Genomic DNA, 20,463 nt, shown 5'->3' with positions numbered 1-20,463 from the left:
CTGGCTCACTGGACCCCACCCCCTCACCTGCATCTGAGGTGTGAACACCCAAACATTTTGGCCACCGACCGCCACTGGTCAGTAGTCACCTGTAGAACTGTGTCACAACAAACTTGGCTTCCCTCTCTACCACTGGTAAATTTGCGACTCCTTTGAAACGGTATGTTAAATTATTTTCCATTTGCTTTTAATGTTTAAAAATAAATTGCAGCTATGCAGCAAAATATAAACAGCGCCTGACCCCAATGTTGTTGTTAAGGAGTATGGAGTTTATTTACAAAATAAACATGTGCGAAATGAGTTAAACAGTAAAAATACGGTTTAGTATACGGCCCATCCCAATAGTGTCCTTGAACGCCAGACGCATGCACATTCCAAAGATATTGATACAGTGTTGTAATTGTATTGTGGTTTAATTGTACAAAAACTGAGTTTAAAACTATTTCCTCTCGGTTTTATTATCTCACTGTGCTACTGCTACAGAATTAACATCCTCCTACTGCAAAACTGAGTGTTTTAGATTATTCAGTCTTTCTATGCATGTTTTATTTTTCTTTATTTCTAATATGCTACTGTAGTTAAAATTTAAGTATACACTAGGATGAGGACCTATATATTATTTTACAAAACTAAATGGCTAGGTCCTATATTTAAGGGTACAACTTTTAAAATGGATTCCTGTATTCTGAGTAGAAAGGGTGCCTTAGAAGAACATACCACTGCTCTGGGGAACGGTGTATTTTACTGTTAATTTCTTAGGGCTTAGGGATATTTTCATGCATAACAAAGATCGTGTATTTAGATTTGCTCAACAAGTCACCTAAAATGTCTTTGTGATCCGTGTGAGATTCATGTATTGGCCAGCAGCTGAAAGATTTCAAGCTTTGTAACCCAAATGCTGGGTTCATCACCCTCTGATGCTTTAAGCAGGTCTAAAATTCAGATTCCACAGTGTATGGTGGATAATGTCTGGAAAGCAGCTCAATAGTTCAAATGGAATCTCAGTCTACTCAAAACATATTAAAAAAAATAAGTTAATGTATCCTTTTGAATGAAATGAACAAGACAATTGACATATGTTTTTACACCAGTATAATCTGCTATCAAAGAAAAAAAACACACACCACAAAGCCCATGAGAAGATGCAAGGGAACTATTTGATTCACATAACTAATTAACAGAGGAACTACTTTGAGAGGGAATTCATATTGTATGAATATCTGTGCTGTAGATCTTCGTTTCCTTTATTCTGCATCTTTTCCCTTTTGAAACAAAAACATACAAAAAAAAAACATGTTTCACTGCAACATAAACAGATTTAACTCTGTAACCAGCTTTTAAAATCGTTAAAATAAAGCACCCGATTTTACAAAAAAAACATAATTATATTATGCAGTCCCAACAATAACAATTAACTAACAATTAACTTGTTCCTCCTGAAAGGCAAATACAATGAGTTGTATCCAAATGTATACACGCAGGTCCAGAGAAGTGCAGTATATGGTTAATTGTGCCTCTAGAATAAAACAGGTTTGTTAATATAGCCAGCAAGTCTGTATATCTGAAAGCCTGCTTTCCCAGTTGTGATTAAAGTAAGATCATTATGCATTAACACATTGTAAAATAAAATGTAAATCTTAAAGTTTAAGTTTTAAATGTTTGACTTCATATATAATTAACTCTCAAGAAAAACAATGCTTAAGAAAAAGTTATATTTCAAAGTTAAAGCACTTACAGCTTCCTCGGCCTGCCTCTTATAAGCTTTCACTTTCAGTTGCAGCTTGTGAACCAGGTCCTGGAGCCTGTGGACATTCTTCGTGTCTTCTTCACACTAAAAGCATGAAAATAAACATATGACCCACAGTGTGTTGCTAATGCCTAAAACTAATACTATTACGCTGAAACTTCTTTAAGACTTCATTAAGATATCTGCAGTATTACCTGGTAGATGAGCTCCTTCACTCTTCTTTCATATTTCCGGGCACCTTTAATGGTATCAGCACCACGTCTTTGCTCAGCTTCAAGTTCATTCCCCAGCTCACGCACCTTGAAATGATATCAGATGTTGTCACACGTTTCTTGTCAATATTTTGACAACTAAAGTACTTATTGTCATGGTAAAGTTACCCGAGCTCCAGTTTCTGGAGCTGTTTCTTTCCACCCTTCATTGCCAGCTGCTCAGCCTCTTCCAGACGGTGCTGGAGATCCTTCACTGTCACATCTAGGTTCTTCTTCATTCTCTCCAGGTGGGCGCTGGTGTCCTGTTCCTTCTTCAGCTCCTCTGCCATCATGGCTGCCTAATATTAAAAAAGGCTTAGAAGAGAGGGGGCCAGCTGAAGAAGTATCCGCTGTAGGTAACATCATTAAATGTATAATTTTCTGTTTCCTTCAAAGAAACAAATAATTAAACCAATCTACAGTACATAAGCTTGGGAGGAAAACCTTAAAAGTCTACTTCATGTAGAGAAATTAACTCACATCAGTAATAGCTTTCTTGGCTTTTTCTTCTCATTTCTTGCCTCCTGGATGGTGTCATCTACTTCACCTTGAACCTGGCTTATGTCACTCTCAAGCTTCTTCTTTGTGTTGATGATACTGGTATTCTGTAACAAAGTAAAGGTTGTAAGTATCTGACAACTGATTAATACGGAAGGATGAATATTAAAACAAAAAAGTTAAATGATGAGATGAATCCAATCAGCCTGAGATTGCAGCAGCTACACCCGCTCACTGGCATCAAGCAGCTCCTGCTCAGCCACCTTGCGGCCTCTCTCTGCCTGTTCCAGAGCAGCCCTCAGCTCTTCATTTTCAGTCTGCATCAGGGTGTTCCTGCATTCCAGCATGGCAAGCTGCTCCTTCATGTCTTCCTGTCCACGGATAGCATCATCCAGCTGGAGTATAGCTTCCTGGACACAAAATATAAATCAATAAATCAATATTGACACAAAACATGATCTATAACCAATGCATTTTATGACTGGCATTGATGATTGGCAGAAATTCTTGATTGACCATACCTTGTGGTGACCTTGGAAGTTCCTGAGTTGTTTCTGAGCTTCAGCCGCTTGGCGATTGGCCTGGCTCAGCTGAATTTCCATTTCATCTTTCATCCATCTTCTTCTTTACTCTCAAGGCATAATTCCTGCTTCTAATTTCAGAATCTAGGGTGCTCTGCATTGAGTCAATAACCCTCTGGCTGTTTCTCTTGATCTGTTCCATCTCCTCATCTTTTTCAGCAATCTTCCTGTGAACTTCAGACTTCAGCTGGAGTCAATTCCAGCTGAACACGAAGAATCTTTGACTCTTCATGCTCCAAGGATGCCTCAGCTTCTTCCAAGGCGCTTTGGATTTCTGACTTTTCCGCTTCAGTCTGCTTCTTAGACTTCTCTAGCTCATGAATACACTTTCCATTCTCGCCAATCTGTTCAGTAACATCTGAGATCTCCTCTATAATAATAATACAAATACAATATTTATTAAAATACATGGTGCATCGTTCAAGAAAGAATCAAGAAAAATAGGGGGTTTTCACTTGTAATTCCCAATCTAAGATGTTTGGAATAATAATTAAGTAAAATACAATTTCTGTATTGATTCATTGTGGTCTTTACATGTCTGTAAACCATAGATCTAAATTGTACAAAAAGATTAAAATTAAAACAAAGGATATTGTAACAGGGCGAGCAGCCCTGTAAAGGGTTTGTTTATTTTTAGAACAGGGTTTCCCCCTCCACCCCCGTGTTATTTTGTATTTGATTATTATTATTATTATTATTATTATTATTATTATTATTATTATTATTATTATTGTCGTTATGATTCAGTGTGCAAATATGACGGCGAGAGCCGTGCGCCGTATGTTTTGTTTATTTAAAATGTGTTCTAGCAGAGGCGAGAGTGGGTACTCGTCCTTTGACAGGAATAATTAAAAAAAAAAAACCTTGTGCAGAAGGTGGCCATCTCCCGAATAAATTAAGTGATTAATTTGTTGCTAAATCGGGAGATGGTCACCTGTATATAAGCTTGCAGCTCTCTGCACTCTGTGTGGGTGTATGAGAGGAGGGGAGAGAGCGAGGAGAGAGAAAACGAAACTAAATTAATGAAATACAGGAACAGTGACAGCGACTGCCCAGCCTGACCTGTATGGTTTATTTATTATTTTGTGTTTGTGATTTGTTTTGTTTAAAATATTTATTTTGCTCTGCGAGCACAGTGTGTTTTTGTTTAAACCTTTTATTTTATTTTTGGATTATTTAAATAAACGGCGGCGCCGCGTCATTTATTTTGATCTGCAGTACTGGTGTCCTGACGTCACCGCCCAGCCATCCTGTCACAGATATAATTTGTCAATAATAATAATATTTCTATTTTATTTTACTTAGTTTTCAATTTGGTACTTACACTGTAAATTCTTGTTCTCCCGTTTAAAGGTTTCAAGTTGATCTAAAGCTTCTTCATATGAATTCTTCAGCTTGAAAAGCTCAGTGCTCAGAGAACGAACCTCTTCCAGTTCTGCCTGGCGTAATTCAGTAAAAAAATGCTGTTATCAAAAGAATAGTAGAAATACTGAAAAAAACAAGTACAATTCTTTATCAAATTGACTAGAAGTAAAGACAAAGATTAGAGATAAAAGGTTAAATAAAATACTATCAAAGCCACTTTCTAAAAACATCCTATGTCATTGTCTTTAAAAATCAGCCCACCATAGCGATGGGAGGAGGAACCAAGGCTCTAGACTGTCAGCTGACTCTTGCTGTTATAACCCTAAGTGAAAATACTCCAAGCCTGTTTTTGACAGAACACAAACATAGCTTTATGTTTTGTTATACTGTTTGATTTAAAAATTTAATTTAAAAGGATTAAAAGAAATACTAGTGATAAACGTGAATCATCTGGATCCGTTTTACCTTTTGAAAGGAAAATTAACGTGTTTAATCTATGTACTGTACTGTATATCATTGCTTGGCCCCAAGTGCAAGTATTCAAGGACAGGTACACTGTATTTTTTTGTTCTCTGTAAATAGGTCAGAAAGTCTAATGGCATAGTATTTCAGATTAGGATCAGGAAAATTGTTAATTAAACATGAATTCCCTTATAAATAACTTAAATATATTTCATTATATATATTTTATTCCTAGTAAATGAATCATAATTAAAAATGTTATGTAAAATCTCCAGATTAGCAGTGAAAGCATCCATTTATCTGTATTTCACATTAATGTAGCACACCGCTTATTTATATGTGATGAAACTTAGTTAGGGCACTCTTTATTGTATCTATAAGGATTATAAGGAGCTGCTTATCCGTATATCCTTACGAATTGCTTTTTCATTAGTGATGAAACTTGGTTACAACATTCTTTAAGTTTCGGAATCTGTTGAGAATTATGTTGTCTAGTAAATGTTTTTATCCTTAGGTTGATAAATCAGTGGTATGCTATTAGTAGGTGGTGACATGCACTGTATAAGACCAGCTAAACTGTATCCTCTACCGTGCACACTGCTGCAATGAGCACATATTAGAGTTAGTTACTTGTTTCCTTTTCCCAGACAAACAAATCAACTCTGTGTTATCCCCCCTTCCAATATAACAAAAGATTCAGTTTCTAGTTAAACCAGAAAAAGAATGGTACCAGTTAGTGCTTCCATAATTTGTGTACATTTAATTATGAAATATTGTTCTCAGAATATGCAAATTGCTTTGCAAATCAGTTAAATAATCAGACTTCCCTTACCATAACATAACAGTCATGTTTTGATAGTTAGTCAAAATACAGAGGCTAAATTGCCTTTTCTTTTTTGCTATAGCATATGCTGTATAAGAAAAGTATATATGGTTGGTTTCACAGACCCAGCCACTAGTGTTTAGTTGTTGCTGGTAAGTTATAAAGGCAATGAGGATACTCAGTTTTGTGGATTGGGAATACGTCATTAAGGCATACAATTCTGGATCCTTTACACAAACCATCTGGTGTTGTATGAAAATAAAACAAAAAAAGAAAATACAAACACCATAAGTCCAGGAGAAGATGCAAGGGAACTATTTTATTAACAAAACACACAGTTTTAATAGAGAAACTACTTCAAGAGGGAATTCATATTGTATGAATATCTCTGGTACAGATCTTAGGGTGTTCCTTATTCTTCTGCGTCTTTGCCATTTGAAGAACAATAAAGCTTAATTACCTAATGTGCAAACAAACCAGCATTTAAAAGGATTACAATTTCTATTACATATTGTAAAAAAAAAAAAAAAAAATCAACAGTACCATATAACTACCTTTTCAATATATGTTGACAAAGTATATCATCATTTTAACTTTGTGTGAGCAGGTTGGAAGAATCATTGTCAGAAGTGTTTTTGCATTTCTCTTTTATTTTATATATTCTCAGTGCGTGTCCGTCCTGAACTGGTGTAGACTATCTGTAAAATCTAACATTAAACCATTTGGGTAATTTGGTGCACTTGGCTCCTGTTCCATGAACATGTCTGTCAAAGATACACTACTCTCTAACAAGTTGTGTGGAGATGTTCTGAAGAATTGAAGCATGTAGTTTACAAACATTTGACATGCGTTTAAGAAAATAAAGAAAACACACCGCAAAGACCAGGAGAATATGCAAGGGAACTAACAGTGTGAACACAGGAACTACACTACTTCAAACAGAAATTCATATTGTATGAATATCCCTGGTTGCAAATCTTTTGGTTTCTTCACTCTTCTGCCTCTTTGCCCTGTAAAATAAAACACACATACAATATGTACTATGGTGCATAATAGCATAATTCAAGCATTGCATCCATAGACTTCCCTCTTGAAATAGTACACTAATCATACTTTTACTGTAGGGGTAGAAGGCTGATTTCAGTAATGAACTGATAGATTACTGTTATTGACAGTGATGTCTACAAATATTTGTTGAAGTATGAATAGCACTTAACATATCAAATATAATAGTGTAGTCATTCCACAGGTATCCTGTATGGATCTTTTGGCAATGTGATGTCATTTATCAGTCCTTTAAGCATTAATGGACAACATAACAGGCATTATGAGCCCAAAGGCAAAAGACAAAGTGAACATTTAAGTGAGTATCATGCTTTTAGAGGGCATCTACCTGTGGGGTACTTGGAACCATGAGGTTTAGGACATATTATTATTATCTAATACCCTTTTTTACTTGCTTTTACCTGCTCTTTTGTCTGCTATTTAAATATCTCCCGATTTGGCCAAATGTTTTCATTACCCTATTGAATTAACTCATTTTGCTTCATAAAGTCGAATGAAACCTGCTGAATAAATTGACCGTAACATATTGAATATGTATGTTTTATTTTATTGTTTTATTATGTCTTCAGTTTTCATGAATTCTGTATTCAGACAGATTGCATACCTTTGAAACCAGCTCACGGCTCTTAGTCCTCAGCTTGTTGACCTGGGATTCAGCAATATCAGCACGCTCCTCAGCTTCCTCAAGCTCGTGCTGCACCTTCCTGAACTTGGACAGGTGGGTATTGGCTTGTTCCTCCTGAAAGGGAAATACAGTGAGTTGTTCCAAATTTATACTCTCAGGTCCAGAGAAGTGCAGTATGGTTAATTGTACCTGTACAATAAAACATGTTTGTTAATTTAGTCTGCAAGTCCATATATCTGAAAAAACACTTTTCCAATTGCAGTGAAATTAAGATCATTATGAATTAACACGTTGTAAAAGAAAATGTAAATCAACTTATAGTTAAACTTTTAAAGGTTTGACTTCGTATGTAATTGAGAAAAAGTTATATTTCAAAGTTAAAGCACTTACAGCTTCCTCGGCCTGCCTCTTATAAGCTTTCACTTTCAGTTGCAGCTTGTCGACCAGGTCCTGGAGCCTGTGGACATTCTTATTGTCTTCTTCACACTAAAAGCATTAACATAAGTATATTACCAATAACCTACTGTGTGTTACTAATGCCTAAACCTAATACAGTTATACTGAAACTTTCTACAACTGGAGTATTACCTGGTAGACGAGCTCCTTCACCCTTCTTTCATATTTCCGGACACCTTTAATGGCATCAGCACCATGTCTTTGCTCAGCTTCAAGTTCATTCTCCAGCTCACGCACCTAGGAATTATATCAGATGTTATCACATGTTTCTTTTCCTTATTTTCACAATTAAAGTACTTATCGTCATGGTAAAGTTACCCGAGCTTCCAATTTCTGGAGCTGTTTCTTTCCACCCTTCATTGCCAGCTGCTCAGCCTCTTCCAGACGGTGCTGGAGATCCTTCACTGTCACATCCAGGTTCTTCTTCATTCTCTCCAGGTGGGCGCTGGTGTCCTGTTCCTTCTTCAGTTCCTCTGCCATCATGGCTGCCTGAAATTAGACAAAACAGAAATATATAATATATATATATATATATATATATATATATATTTATATATATATATATATATATATATATATATTTTTTTTTGCTATCAGATATGCATAGATACACAAGACAGGTGATAAGACTGTGACTCACATCAGTTATAGCTTTCTTGGCTTTTTCTTCTGCATTTCTTGCCTCCTGGATGGTGTCATCTACTTCACCTTGAAGCTGGCTAATGTCACTCTCAAGCTTCTTCTTTGTGTTGATCAGACTGGTATTCTGTAAAGGGTTGAGGTGCACAATGTAAGTGTCAGATGATACATAACGAAAAAGGAACACAGCTGTAAAACTGATAATAAAGAGATTCCATCAACCTGAGAGTGCAGCAGCTGCACCCGCTCACTGGCATCAAGCAGCTCCTGCTCAGCCACCTTGCGGCCTCTCTCTGCCTGTTCCTGGGCAGCCCTCAGCTCTTCAATTTCAGTCTGCATCAGGGTGTTCCTGCGTTCCACCATGGCAAGCTGCTCCTTCATGTCTTCCTGTCCACGAATAGCATCATCCAGTTGGAGTATGGCATCCTGGTTGGAAAAAAATGTTGGTTAAAAATAGAAGAGTTACTTAACAGTTGGCTTTAGTGAATGACAGAAATTCTCCATACCTTGAGTTGACCTTGGACATTCTTGAGTTGTTTCTGAGCTTCAGCCGCTTGGCGGTTGGCATGGCTCAACTGAATTTCCATTTCATTGAGATCTCCCTCCATCTTCTTCTTCAATCTTAAGGCATCATTCCTGCTCCTAATTTCAGCATCAAGGGTGCTCTGCATTGAGTCAATAACCCTCTGGCTGTTTCTCTTGATCTGTTCAAGCTCTTCATCTTTCTCAGCAATCTTCCTGTCAACTTCAGACTTCACCTGGGTCAGTTCAAGCTGGATGCGAAGAATCTTTGACTCTTCATGCTCCAAAGATGCCTGTTAATTAAATATTTGTGAATGTTTACAAATGTAACAGAAATTGTCACGTGAAAACTTGATTTCTTATTTTTCAACACAAATACCTCAGCTTCCTCCAAGGCGGTTTGAATTTCTATCTTTTCCAATTCAGTTTGCTTCTTAGCCTTGTCCAGTTCATGGATAGTTTTTCCACTCTCACCAATCTGTTCAGTAAGATCTGATATTTCCTCTATAATAATAATAATAATAATAATAATAATAATAATAATAATAATAATAATAATAATAATAATAATTAATGTTGTTTTAAAAGGCAAAACTGTTGTTCAATAATATAGCTCCATGTTCAGGGCTTGTTGTAGCTATTGCAATGGTATATGGGGAATGGGTGTAGAGACCACAACTGTGTCAATTAATTTACATCGTTTTGGGGGTTTTGTTCAGTAGACTACATGAGAGGGGCATCAAAGAAAAAGACAAATAGTAACAGTTTCAAGCAAAGGCTCTGCTAAAGGCAAAAACATACAGTATATGTTTCACACTTATAGTCGTTCTGAACTAATGGTGTTAATAGGACAAAGTACAATTTTAGGGTCAGTTCCAAGCAGGATTACACATTGTAATCGAAATATGTATAATAATCAAATTGTGTATGATATTTAAGAGTTTATGATCTGGTTGAGACTCACGCTGTAAGTTCTTGTTCTCCCGTTTAAAGGTTTCCAGTTGATCTAAAGCTTCTTCGTATGAATTCTTCAGCTTGAAAAGCTCAGTGCTTAGAGAACGAGCCTCTTTCAGAGCAGCTTCCAGCTCAGCCTGGCTTTCTTCATACTTCTGCTTCCAGTCTGCAAGAACCTGGAATATTTCATTTTTAAAGATGTGGGGTAAACTGAGAAGTTGTGAACTCACCAACTAGGCAAGCCAAGATTTAATTTATGACTTTTGTGTACCTTGTCAAAGTTCCTCTGCTTCTTGTCAAGAGCTGCAGCTTGGGCATTTGCTCTTTCTACATCAATCATGAGGTCTTCAACTTCACCCTGTAGCCTTTGCTTGGTCTTTTCCAGCGAGGAACACTTTGAGTTCACAGCCTCAATGTGTTCCTCAGCATCTTGCAGGCGTTGCGCCAGCTTTTTCCTGTGTCAATTGTTCATGGTTAGAGAAATATTTAAGAATTAAAATGTATATACATGTGTAAGTAAACTGTGGTTAATTACTTTGCTTCTTCAAGCTCCTCAGTGCGCTGGATCGCATCAGTTTCATATTTGGTTCTCCACTGAGCCACTTCACTATTAGCCTTGGACATCCCCCGCTGCAGATCAGCCTTGGCTTCCTGCTCCTCCTCGTATTGCTCCCTAAGTAGGTCACAGTCATGGCGGGCTGATTGTAAACTGTGAGCCAGGGCAGTCTTGGCCTTAAAAAAATGACCATAAAAATGAATGTAAAAATACGAAGCATTACATATTTTATTAGAAGAATTTCACGTCAGTAATTATTAGTAATTATAGATATTCGAGATGTATAATGAAAATTACAATATTACTTTTGTTTCTTCCTCCAGTTGCCTCTTAAGGTCCTCAATTTGCTGAGTGAAAGCCTGTTTGCCCCTTGTCAACTGGGAAACCAAAGCTTCTCTCTCGTCTAGTTGACGAGATAATTCACCTAAAAATATATATTCAGTTTCTTTTAAAATATTCTTGTCATTTCAATACATAAAATTACATAATGCAGTTAGCAAAGCACATACCATTCTCTGTCTGAAGTCTTGCTCTTTGAGCATTAAGGTCATTCATCTGACGAACATTGTCATCATTCTTTGATTTTATTTCACTAAGTTGGTCCTCCAGCGTACGACACATCTTCTCCAGGTTAGCCTTTCAATAAAATATGAAAAATAATTACTATGAATAAAATGTTATATTGATGTACAGAGAGTACTCTTTTTCTCTTTTTTACCTTGGACTTAGATACAGCTTCCATGTTGCTTGAAAGATCATCCACTTCCATTTTAAATTCACTCTTTTCCTTCTCCAGCTTCTGTTTCACACGCTGAAGGTTGTCGATCTGCTCCCCAAGCTCAGCCACGCTGTCTGCCTGCTTCTTGCGAAGAGCAGCAGCAGTAGCTTCATGCTGCAGAGTAGACTCCTCAAGATCACGGCGCATTTTCTGGAATTCGGCTTCACGTTTCTTGTTCATTTCAATCTGGGCTGAAGTTGCACCACCAGCTTCCTCAAGCCTTTCACTGATCTCCTCAAGTTCTCTGGAAAGATCAGCTCTTTGTTTCTCAACCTTGGCCCGAGCTGCACGTTCAGCCTCAATCTCTTCTTCAAGCTCTTCAATACGAGCCTAGGAAAAGGAAAAGTAGTAGATGGAATAAAACAAAACAAAAAAAATAATAATAAAACCAATTATTTTTCTGTAAACAATATTATGATTTTCAGTAATACCTGTAGTTCCTTAATCTTTTTTTGCATTTGAGCCCCTAACACCTGCTCATCTTCAATTTTCCCAAGAAGCTGACTTATTTCAAAGTCCTTCCTGTCAAGTGAAAAATAAATGATATGGGTTCCTATTTCATTTACATTTACTTCAAATATTTACAGCTATATGTTAAAAATCGTACTTCTTTATCTTCTCCTCTGCTTGCTGCTTCTCATTTTCTAGGTCCATTATGGTTTCCTGGGCGAGTTTCAAATCCCCCTCAAGCTTTCTTTTGGCTCTCTCAAGGTCCATGCGAAGTTTCTTTTCTTGCTCCAATGAACCTTCAAGCTACACAAAATGAAAAAAATACATTAATTTGATAAAATGAGAAAAAAACTTATAGAGCTTGTATTGTAAACTGCACTTACATCATCAACTTGCTGTTCAAGCTTAGACTTTGCTTTTGTCAGAGTGTTGACTTTGTCCTCCTCTGCTTGCAGGTCATCAAGGGTCTGTTGGTGTGCCTCTTGGAGGGCTTTCTTCTCCTTGGTTAATTTTGCAATTGTTTCATCAAGTGAAGCCATTTCTTCAGTAAGATTTTTAACCTATATGAAAGTTTCAAGCATATACAAATGACTTGCACTGCAGTGCATCGTATTACATTTCATTGCATACCATTTGTTAAAATCCTAACCTTATTTTCAGTGGCATGTTTCTCCTTCTCAACTTTGGCCAGTGTAAGCTCTAGATCATCAATGTCTTTCTTGAGCTCAGAGCACTCATCTTCCAGTTTCCTCTTCTTGGCAGTGAGTTCAGAATTAATTTCCTCCTCATCTTCCAGTCTCTCTGTTACCTCTTTCATTTTAGCCTCAAGCTGAATTTTGCTTTTGATCAGTCCTTCACATCTTTCCTCAGCATCAGCGAGACCTTCCGATTCCTGTAAATAAATTGTTACCATTTTACTATAAGCATAATAAGAAATGTTCAGCCAATACCGGTCAACAAAATGTGTGCAGTAATAAGACATTTGGCAAATCCTGAACCAGGAGATTAGTTCCTCACATCTACTGAATGCTGTGTTCACCCAAATGGAAAATCAAAGGATTTTACTAAAAAGCTATAATACAAAATGTATGCTTACAGACTGGACTTGTAACAGCAGGTCGTTCTTTTCCTGCATCAGAGAAACCATTTTCTGCTCAAGCTCCTTCCTCTTTGCTTCTGACTTAGCCAGCTCTTCTTTGCACTTGGCAAATTCTTCCTTCATGTTGGCAAATTCCTTTTCAGTTTCTGCACTCTTCAGGAGCGGCTTGATCTTGAAGTACAGCTTCATCCATGGCCAGTGTTTCACATTCATGAATGAGCGGACATTGTACTGGATAGTAAAGAGGGCCTCCCTGAAGCAGATATAAATACAAAGTGCTGAGATACAATCCTGGTTGTGTTAAGATGATCCATGCAGATGCCATATAATATAAAGAAAATATATACAATGTTTGACATTCATGAATGAGCAGATGTTGTATTGGATGGTGAAAATGGACTCCCTATAAAACAAGTGTAAAACTATGCTTTGATAATATTAACAGAAAGAATTCTTGCCAATTTCATGCCATGTCAATTTTACTGTATTAAATGGCTCTGGAATCTCATTGCATCCCGTGTTATGCTGTTATAGACAGAATGGGCCTGTGTTAAAATTGATCCTGCTATCATTTTCTTGTACTCTTCTCTCGCATTGTACACCGAAGCTTGGTCAACACTGATATGCCTTGAAGAATCAGTTAAAAAGCATGTGTTTCTCTTTCTGGAATAGTTATTGCACATGGCAAGTAATGATGTAGGCTGAAGCTTGCAAAAAATAATTTTATTAAATGAATGCACTGTACAATCAAAATTAGTCCAATACATATATAGTCCATTCTGAATATGTTATAAATATTCATATTAATTTACCTCCTTTCCATCATCTTCTGGAATTCCACTCTCATCAGAAAACCCCGGCATTGAGCCTGAGTACAAGTGATGAGTTTTGCCAGTTTTTCATCTCGCATCTCCTCCAGGGTACCCAGCAGACCAGCTTTGAAGAACACCTGTAATTAGGAGACGAATGTTAAAGGATGATGCAGTACAAACGTAGTACAAAATGCAGTCCATAATTCCTTGTCACATGGTTGTCTCAATCATGTTGCAATATTATAATGCATTCCTCATTCATTATCACTCTGATTAAGTTAGTATTTCATTATTGTAATGTGAATTATTTAAAACAAAAGGTAAATGTACATTTTAATGCTGTACATTTCCATATTTACCTTGGTATGTCCAAACTTATACTGAGTGTGATCAATATCGATCGATCCCAAAAGCTTCTCAGATGCTTTCTTGCTGTCAATGAACTGACCCTCTGGGATGGCACTTGCATTTAATACTTTGTATCTATTATAGAAAAGAGATTATACAGTGCACATTCAAAAGGTTTGCTGAGAAATGCAAAAGTATTTAAAGGAAAGCATTATTATTATTATTCTTTATTTCTCAGCCAACACCCTTATCCAGGGTGACTTACAATTGTTACAAGATATCACATTATTTTTACATATAATTACCCATTTATACAGTTGGGTTTTTACTGGAGCAATCTAGGTAAAGTACCTTGCTCAAGGGTACAGCAGCAGTGTCCCACTACCCCACTCTGCTGGCCCACCACTCCACACTGCTGCCCTGTAACAATGTTTTATGAATACCTTTGCTTGAAGTCACCATAAAGGATTCTGCTTGGGAATCCCTTTCGGCAGATTCTGATGCCTTCCAGCACACCATTGCATCTCAGCTGGTGGATAACTAAATGGTTTTCCATAGCACCTAGAATTACAATCAATTGTTAAAAAAATGCAAAACATATTGTATTTGAAGATTGTGGTATCATATTACAATATATAGTTGTATCTCTATTAGTTACCTGGTGTCTTTGTTTCATTGGGAATTATGCAACGCACAAAGTGTGGATGAGTACTCCTTAAGTTGGACATCAGTTTGTTTAAGTTCTCCTGTAAGGATACATGGTTTACTAGTTTTGTCTTACAAACTACCACAATACTTCTAGATTTAGTCTGAAAGTTCTAAAAGTCCATGAGTATTTGTTAAAATTTAAGAAAACTAGTATTAGTTGACTTTACCTACGATTAAGATTCATACTGTCCCAAAAGGAGAAAGAAGGGAGGTTAAAGAACTTACTCTGAAGAGTGCAGACACCGTTTGGAAGGAAGCACCCTTCTTCTTGCTTCCCTTCTTTGCAGCACCAGATTCTGCAGACAAAGCAGGTCAATTCACTGGCAATTCATATCTAAATCATGTCTGGATGCCTGGGTTCTAATCCAATTCAAGTCCCAGATAAAATGGGTGTAGTGGTCTTACTATAGCCATCACTAACCGCCCGCAATTCGACCCATTCACTGTCTTGGTTGACAAAGGCACAGGGCTGACTGGCAGGCAGTGCTCACTGTGTCGTGAGTGCATACACAAGCATCATATTAAAACTAGGCTATATGAACATAGTTTAGATCTTTTATTAAACATCATGTAATCAAAGAAATTACAAAATGATATTACAAAAGTCTACCAGAAGCCATAATAGTAGTACAGTATTTCATATTAGATTTGAAATGTCATATTTTTTAATTTAAAGTATATGGAAAACTACAAAGCGGTATGTAATTCAATATGTTGACGTAACATTATTCAGCAGGTTTCATTCTACTTTTTATGAAGCACAATGTGCTAATTCTATAAGGTGAGGCAATACTTTTTGCCATAGCTGTACATGAAATTATTTAACACTTTTGATGCTCAAACAGCAAAACCTGCAGTGCCCTTGCACTTTTATTAGAACAAAATATCCATGTACTTAACTAGACTTCAGGGATACAAAAAAGTGAACTACTTAAATTACTATATTTTCTGGAAATGTGATCTGTGACATATATAACAACCCACTTATTTCTCACTGTTGCCAGATGAATTAAAACACAAAATATATATTTTGTACTGGTCATTTTAAAGGCTGATTAAGAAAAACAATAAATACAATACCTGCATCAGCTGCAGCATAGCTGGCATACAGGGTTCCCAAGAGTTTCAGCGAAGCTTTCTGGTACAGCTGAATAACAGTTTCATTCAGTGGGTCCTTGTTTTTCTCCAGCCAGCCAGTGACGTTGTAGTCCACAGTGCCAGCATAGTGCACCAGGGAGAAGTGGGCCTCAGCCTTGCCTTTGGTAGGCTTGGGTTTCTGGAAACAGCTGCTTTTGCCGAGATGCTGGTCATACAGCTTGGCCTTGAAGGAGGTGTCTGAAGCTTTGGGGAACATGCACTCCTCTTCAAGGATGGAGAAAATACCCATTGGCTAGTAGATACAACAGTATATAAGACAGCAGATAAGAGAGCTGTATGTGCAGAAAATACATTATATTCAGTAGATGTGCATGCATTTCTCAATATTTGAATTGTATACCTTTTCAATAAGCTCAATGCAAGCTGCCAAGTCCATACCGAAGTCAATAAATTCCCAGTCAATTCCTTCCTTTTTGTACTCCTCTTGTTCCAGCACAAACATGTGATGGTTGAAAAACTGTTGCAGTTTCTCATTGGTGAAGTTGATGCACAGCTGTTCCAAGCTATTGAACTAAATATTAAAGAAGCAAAATGTAGGCGAACTGTGTGAAAAAAAATGATCGATCTCTGGGTAATCTGAAAATAGTAAAAAAGAGATACTTACATCAAAAATCTCAAAACCTGCGATATCCAGGACACCAATGTAGAATTGTCTGGGCTGTTTAGTATCCAGCATCTGATTAATACGGACGACCATCCACAAGAACATTTTCTCATAGACCGATTTAGCCAGAGCACCAACAGCATTATTTACCTAATAAGATCAAATATGTTGTATTGTTTCATGTAAGAATAAATATGCTGCATGTAGTGAAATGTACAATCTGGGCATGTGGTTTGAGTGTAAACACATTACCTGCTGAACAGTCTGCCCCTTGGTCACATACTCATTCCCCACTTTCACTCTCGGGAAGCACAAAGCTTTAAGCAAGTCTGCCGAGTTGAGTCCCATTAGGTAAGCAATTTTATCAGCAACTGAAACAGAAAATACTATATTAAAATGATATGCAGCTGTGATCTGGAAAGGTAGGATGACCTTAAAGTGAGGTTTTGTTTGAAATTAATTTGATTCCAGTAGAGTTAAACTGCAATATGATATTTTGTATGTATGATTTAAAAGAATAAACAAGCTCCTATTTACTAAATATAAAAACACAGCATGAATAGTACTGCAATCACTAATACAATGTTTCCATCGGGGGTATCTAAATTACCTTCAGTGCCATCAGGCTCAGCCTGCTCCTCACGTTGCTTCTGCTTGAACTTCATGTTACCGTAGTGCAACACAGCACCAGTTAGCTTGTAGATGTTCATTTTTTCTTCAGCAGTGAACCCCAGAATATCAATGGCAGCCTGCATTCCAAAAAAACAAACACATGATTTAGATCCACAGTTTGGGTGACTTTGGTGACCTTGAGAAATATTTTCAAGCCCCTTACCCCAGTGCTTATAAGAATGAATAAGTTAAGTAGTGTTATTTGTTATGCTTGCCTATTTTTAGTTATAAAATCCCACACTTATTTATTTATTTATTTTTTAATATTATTTTTAGTAACATGAATAGTCTTTTAAAAATCAACATATTGAATCAGGGAACTGATTCCAGTATTTCAAACACAGAGCCTGTGCTTTGATTTGATTAATTTTAGTTTGCAAAGGCTGCTTTCAGATAGGGGTTACAGCAATGGGAAACAGTTCCTTAAATGAAGAATTATGTTCATATGAAACATTAAAAAATGTAAATGTACCATGAAGTTTAGTTCCTTCGTAATCAATAAAGTTGGATAAGTGTATAATAAGCACTACATTAACAGATTTACAAAATTAGTATTATAACCATGTTATTAAACATTTCACCAATATGGTACCTTATTAATGGCTAATAAGAAACATTTAGGATGTTCATAGCTACATATATTAACAGATACGCTATGCATTATTAAATAGTATGCAACCCCTAAAGTAAAATGTTAAAAGATGGTAAATTGCAGTCCATCAATGTAAGTCGCCTTGGATAAAGGCGTCTGCTAAATAAACAAATAATAATAATAATAATAATAATAATAATAATAATAATAATAATAATAATAATAATAATAATAATAATACATACATCTGTGGCCATCAACTCCTCACGGTCATCAATACTGGTTACACTGATCTCTCCTTGGCTGACAAAAGGGAAATCATATGGGTTGTTGGTGATAAGAAGAATTTCTGGGGGGAAAATAAAATAAAACATAACAGGAAAATGAATCACACTTTCTTTGGAAGCTCACAATGTAAAGCTCCCAGTGAATTGTTCAGCATTCCAGCGAAAACGTGTGGTTTCTTTTGTTCTAGTAACAATATGTGTGTTTTGTCAAGAAATGTTCTGTTATTTGGAAAATAACTATGAGTTTGAGCCATCATTACCTGTTTGTTCTTTCAGGTGAGGGTTGTCTGCAAACACTGTCATTCCAGTAACACTTAGGAGACTTGTTGGTTAAGGGATGCACAATTATTCCCCTAGTTTGTTTCTAATATAACTGATATGGTCTAGTGGTTCACAATAAATGTGCATACATTGGCGACTTGGGGAGTTTCCAATTTCAGTAAAATACACAGGTTAATTTAATCAACAAATTAATAATATGATTCTGTATTCTCTTACCAATAAGTTCTGGCTTGTGGTTAGTCATAATTTGATAAAATATATGGTAGCTTCTTTCAGCTGACAGCTGGAACGTTACTCTGGACTTCTCCAGTAAATCTGTAAAGAATCAGAATTTGAGTAAAACTTCATGAAGTTGGATACAGAAGTAAAGGGATTCTGTACTAATGCAAAGAATAATTAAACTTACAGGTCTCAATGTCAGCGGAAGCCAGTTTTCCTGAAGTTGAAAAGTGAATTCTGATGAATTTACCCTGAATTGAAGGGAGTGGGAAAAGCATGTGTGTAATATAATATAAAATAATAAATAACATTAAAAAAAAGTTTAAAAAAAAAACACTTACGAAGCGAGATGAGTTATCGTTTCTCACTGTTTTGGCATTACCAAAAGCTTCCAGCAGGGGGTTAGCTTGAATGATTTGATCCTCAAGGGTCCCCTATATTAGACAGAGAAATGTGTATGAAGATCAGATCTGGTACAACTGTGATACATACTGTATAAATGCCAAAAATGTCCCTACCTTCATTTTGCTAGTACTCTCTTTCTTTTTGTCACCAGAAACTGCGATTGTCGCAAAGTACTGGATGACACGTTTCGTGTTCACAGTCTTTCCAGCACCGGATTCTCCGCTGAGTGAAAATAAACCAACAGCAAAGCATTAGCAGATTTTATTATTACTGATTTTAACAAAAAAATCTCTGTATTACTTACGTAATCAAGATCGACTGGTTTTCACGATCTGTAAAAAAAAAAAAAAAAATTGAAATACACCACTCAAACTAATGTGTTCACACAACATACCAGTTAACATACATTATGTACCAGTAAGCATGAACTGATAGGCATTGTCAGAGATGGAGAAAATGTGTGGGGGAGCCTCCTGACGCTTTTTGCCTCTGTAGGCATTCACCACCGATGGGTCGTACACTGGAAGCCACTTGTAGGGGTTCACAGTCACACAGAACAGCCCAGAGTAAGTCTGGAATTAGAAAATAAAATACAAGTAATTAATCATAGTAAAAACTAGTACCATCTACAATAGGGTGTTTACTATCTTTGTAGCAAACTTACATAAATCATCCATGCACTATAACGCTCTTTGAGGTTATACAGCACAGTTGCTTCATTGAGGTGGGTCATCATGGCCATGTCCTCAATTTTATCAAACTTAGGAGGGTTCATAGGGAAGACTTGGTCATCCTTAACACTTAGAGTCTGAAAAACAAAACGGACAGGAGTTAGCAACATTGATGTACGTAGTAAGCAGCAGTTTTTGGTACTGTTCTGTCACTTACTTGCCCATCTTCAGTTTTTACGGTGGCTTTGCCCCCTTCTTTACTTTGGATAACACCTTTTACGTAGAGCTCTGTAGGGTGTATTACGTAACAGGCGCTCTTGGCATCAAAGGGTTTGTTTTGTGCCTCGATCCTCTCCCTCTCTGGTTTTCTGAGGTACAAGGCAGCCTCCCCAAACACTGCCATTTCAGCGTCGGCACTCATGGTGGCGGTTCACTGCTGGATTAAATTACATAGAAAAATTAAATGAAATGATTAATGGCAGTGATGTGACATCTGGAAATAGCAGGTTATATACCAGAGCAATTCATCTCCATTAGTTTTAGGTCAGTTGTGTTTATTAAAAGTGTTTTCTGTCCAGTCAGAATCTTAAAGGTTCCATTAATCTCAAGGTGCTGAAAGCAGATTGGCCAGAAGGCAGTTTTAAATGTTTAGTAAAACTAAAAGCCCATTTAAAACAAAACAAAAAAAGATTTCAGTTCCTTAAGTATTCAAAATGGAATAATCTGTAATACAAAAATAAATAATAGACCATTAAAAAAAAGTACCGAGGCGTGCTCTACTCGTATCGAATGTGTCCCGGTGTTATGACGTTTTCTGCATCAGTACATTGATAT

The 20,463-nt window shown here is 36.7% G+C and overlaps 1 protein-coding gene and 1 pseudogene across 1 annotated transcript; both read right to left on the bottom strand.

Annotated features, from left to right (window-relative positions):
* Positions 1-1,107: 1,107 nt before the first annotated feature.
* LOC117424781 (myosin heavy chain, fast skeletal muscle-like) lies at positions 1,108-5,933 on the bottom strand (annotated as a pseudogene).
* Positions 5,934-6,080: 147 nt separating this feature from the next.
* Positions 6,081-20,058, bottom strand: LOC117424497 (myosin heavy chain, fast skeletal muscle-like). The gene is made up of 39 exons (XM_058992456.1): positions 19,847-20,058; positions 19,623-19,766; positions 19,374-19,530; positions 19,263-19,290; positions 19,072-19,180; positions 18,895-18,987; positions 18,741-18,804; positions 18,551-18,649; positions 18,011-18,114; positions 17,112-17,250; positions 16,754-16,872; positions 16,502-16,651; positions 16,238-16,408; positions 15,820-16,129; positions 14,965-15,035; positions 14,690-14,777; positions 14,475-14,592; positions 14,043-14,166; positions 13,684-13,820; positions 12,869-13,124; positions 12,422-12,664; positions 12,156-12,332; positions 11,930-12,075; positions 11,754-11,844; positions 11,263-11,652; positions 11,054-11,180; positions 10,850-10,968; positions 10,524-10,720; positions 10,260-10,443; positions 9,999-10,164; positions 9,414-9,538; positions 9,019-9,327; positions 8,735-8,938; positions 8,514-8,639; positions 8,192-8,362; positions 8,006-8,110; positions 7,808-7,903; positions 7,397-7,531; positions 6,081-6,737 (listed from the first exon to the last, which is right to left on the bottom strand). The coding sequence occupies exons 1-39, from the start codon at positions 20,048-20,050 to the stop codon at positions 6,717-6,719; spliced, it is 5,817 nt and encodes a 1,938-aa protein (XP_058848439.1). The 5' UTR covers positions 20,051-20,058; the 3' UTR covers positions 6,081-6,716.
* Between the last annotated feature and the right edge of the window lie 405 nt (positions 20,059-20,463).

Source organism: Acipenser ruthenus, chromosome 19 (assembly GCF_902713425.1).
Source record: "Acipenser ruthenus chromosome 19, fAciRut3.2 maternal haplotype, whole genome shotgun sequence".
Taxonomy (NCBI): Eukaryota; Metazoa; Chordata; class Actinopteri; order Acipenseriformes; family Acipenseridae; genus Acipenser; species Acipenser ruthenus.
This window is presented reverse-complemented; position numbering and strand designations above follow the sequence as displayed.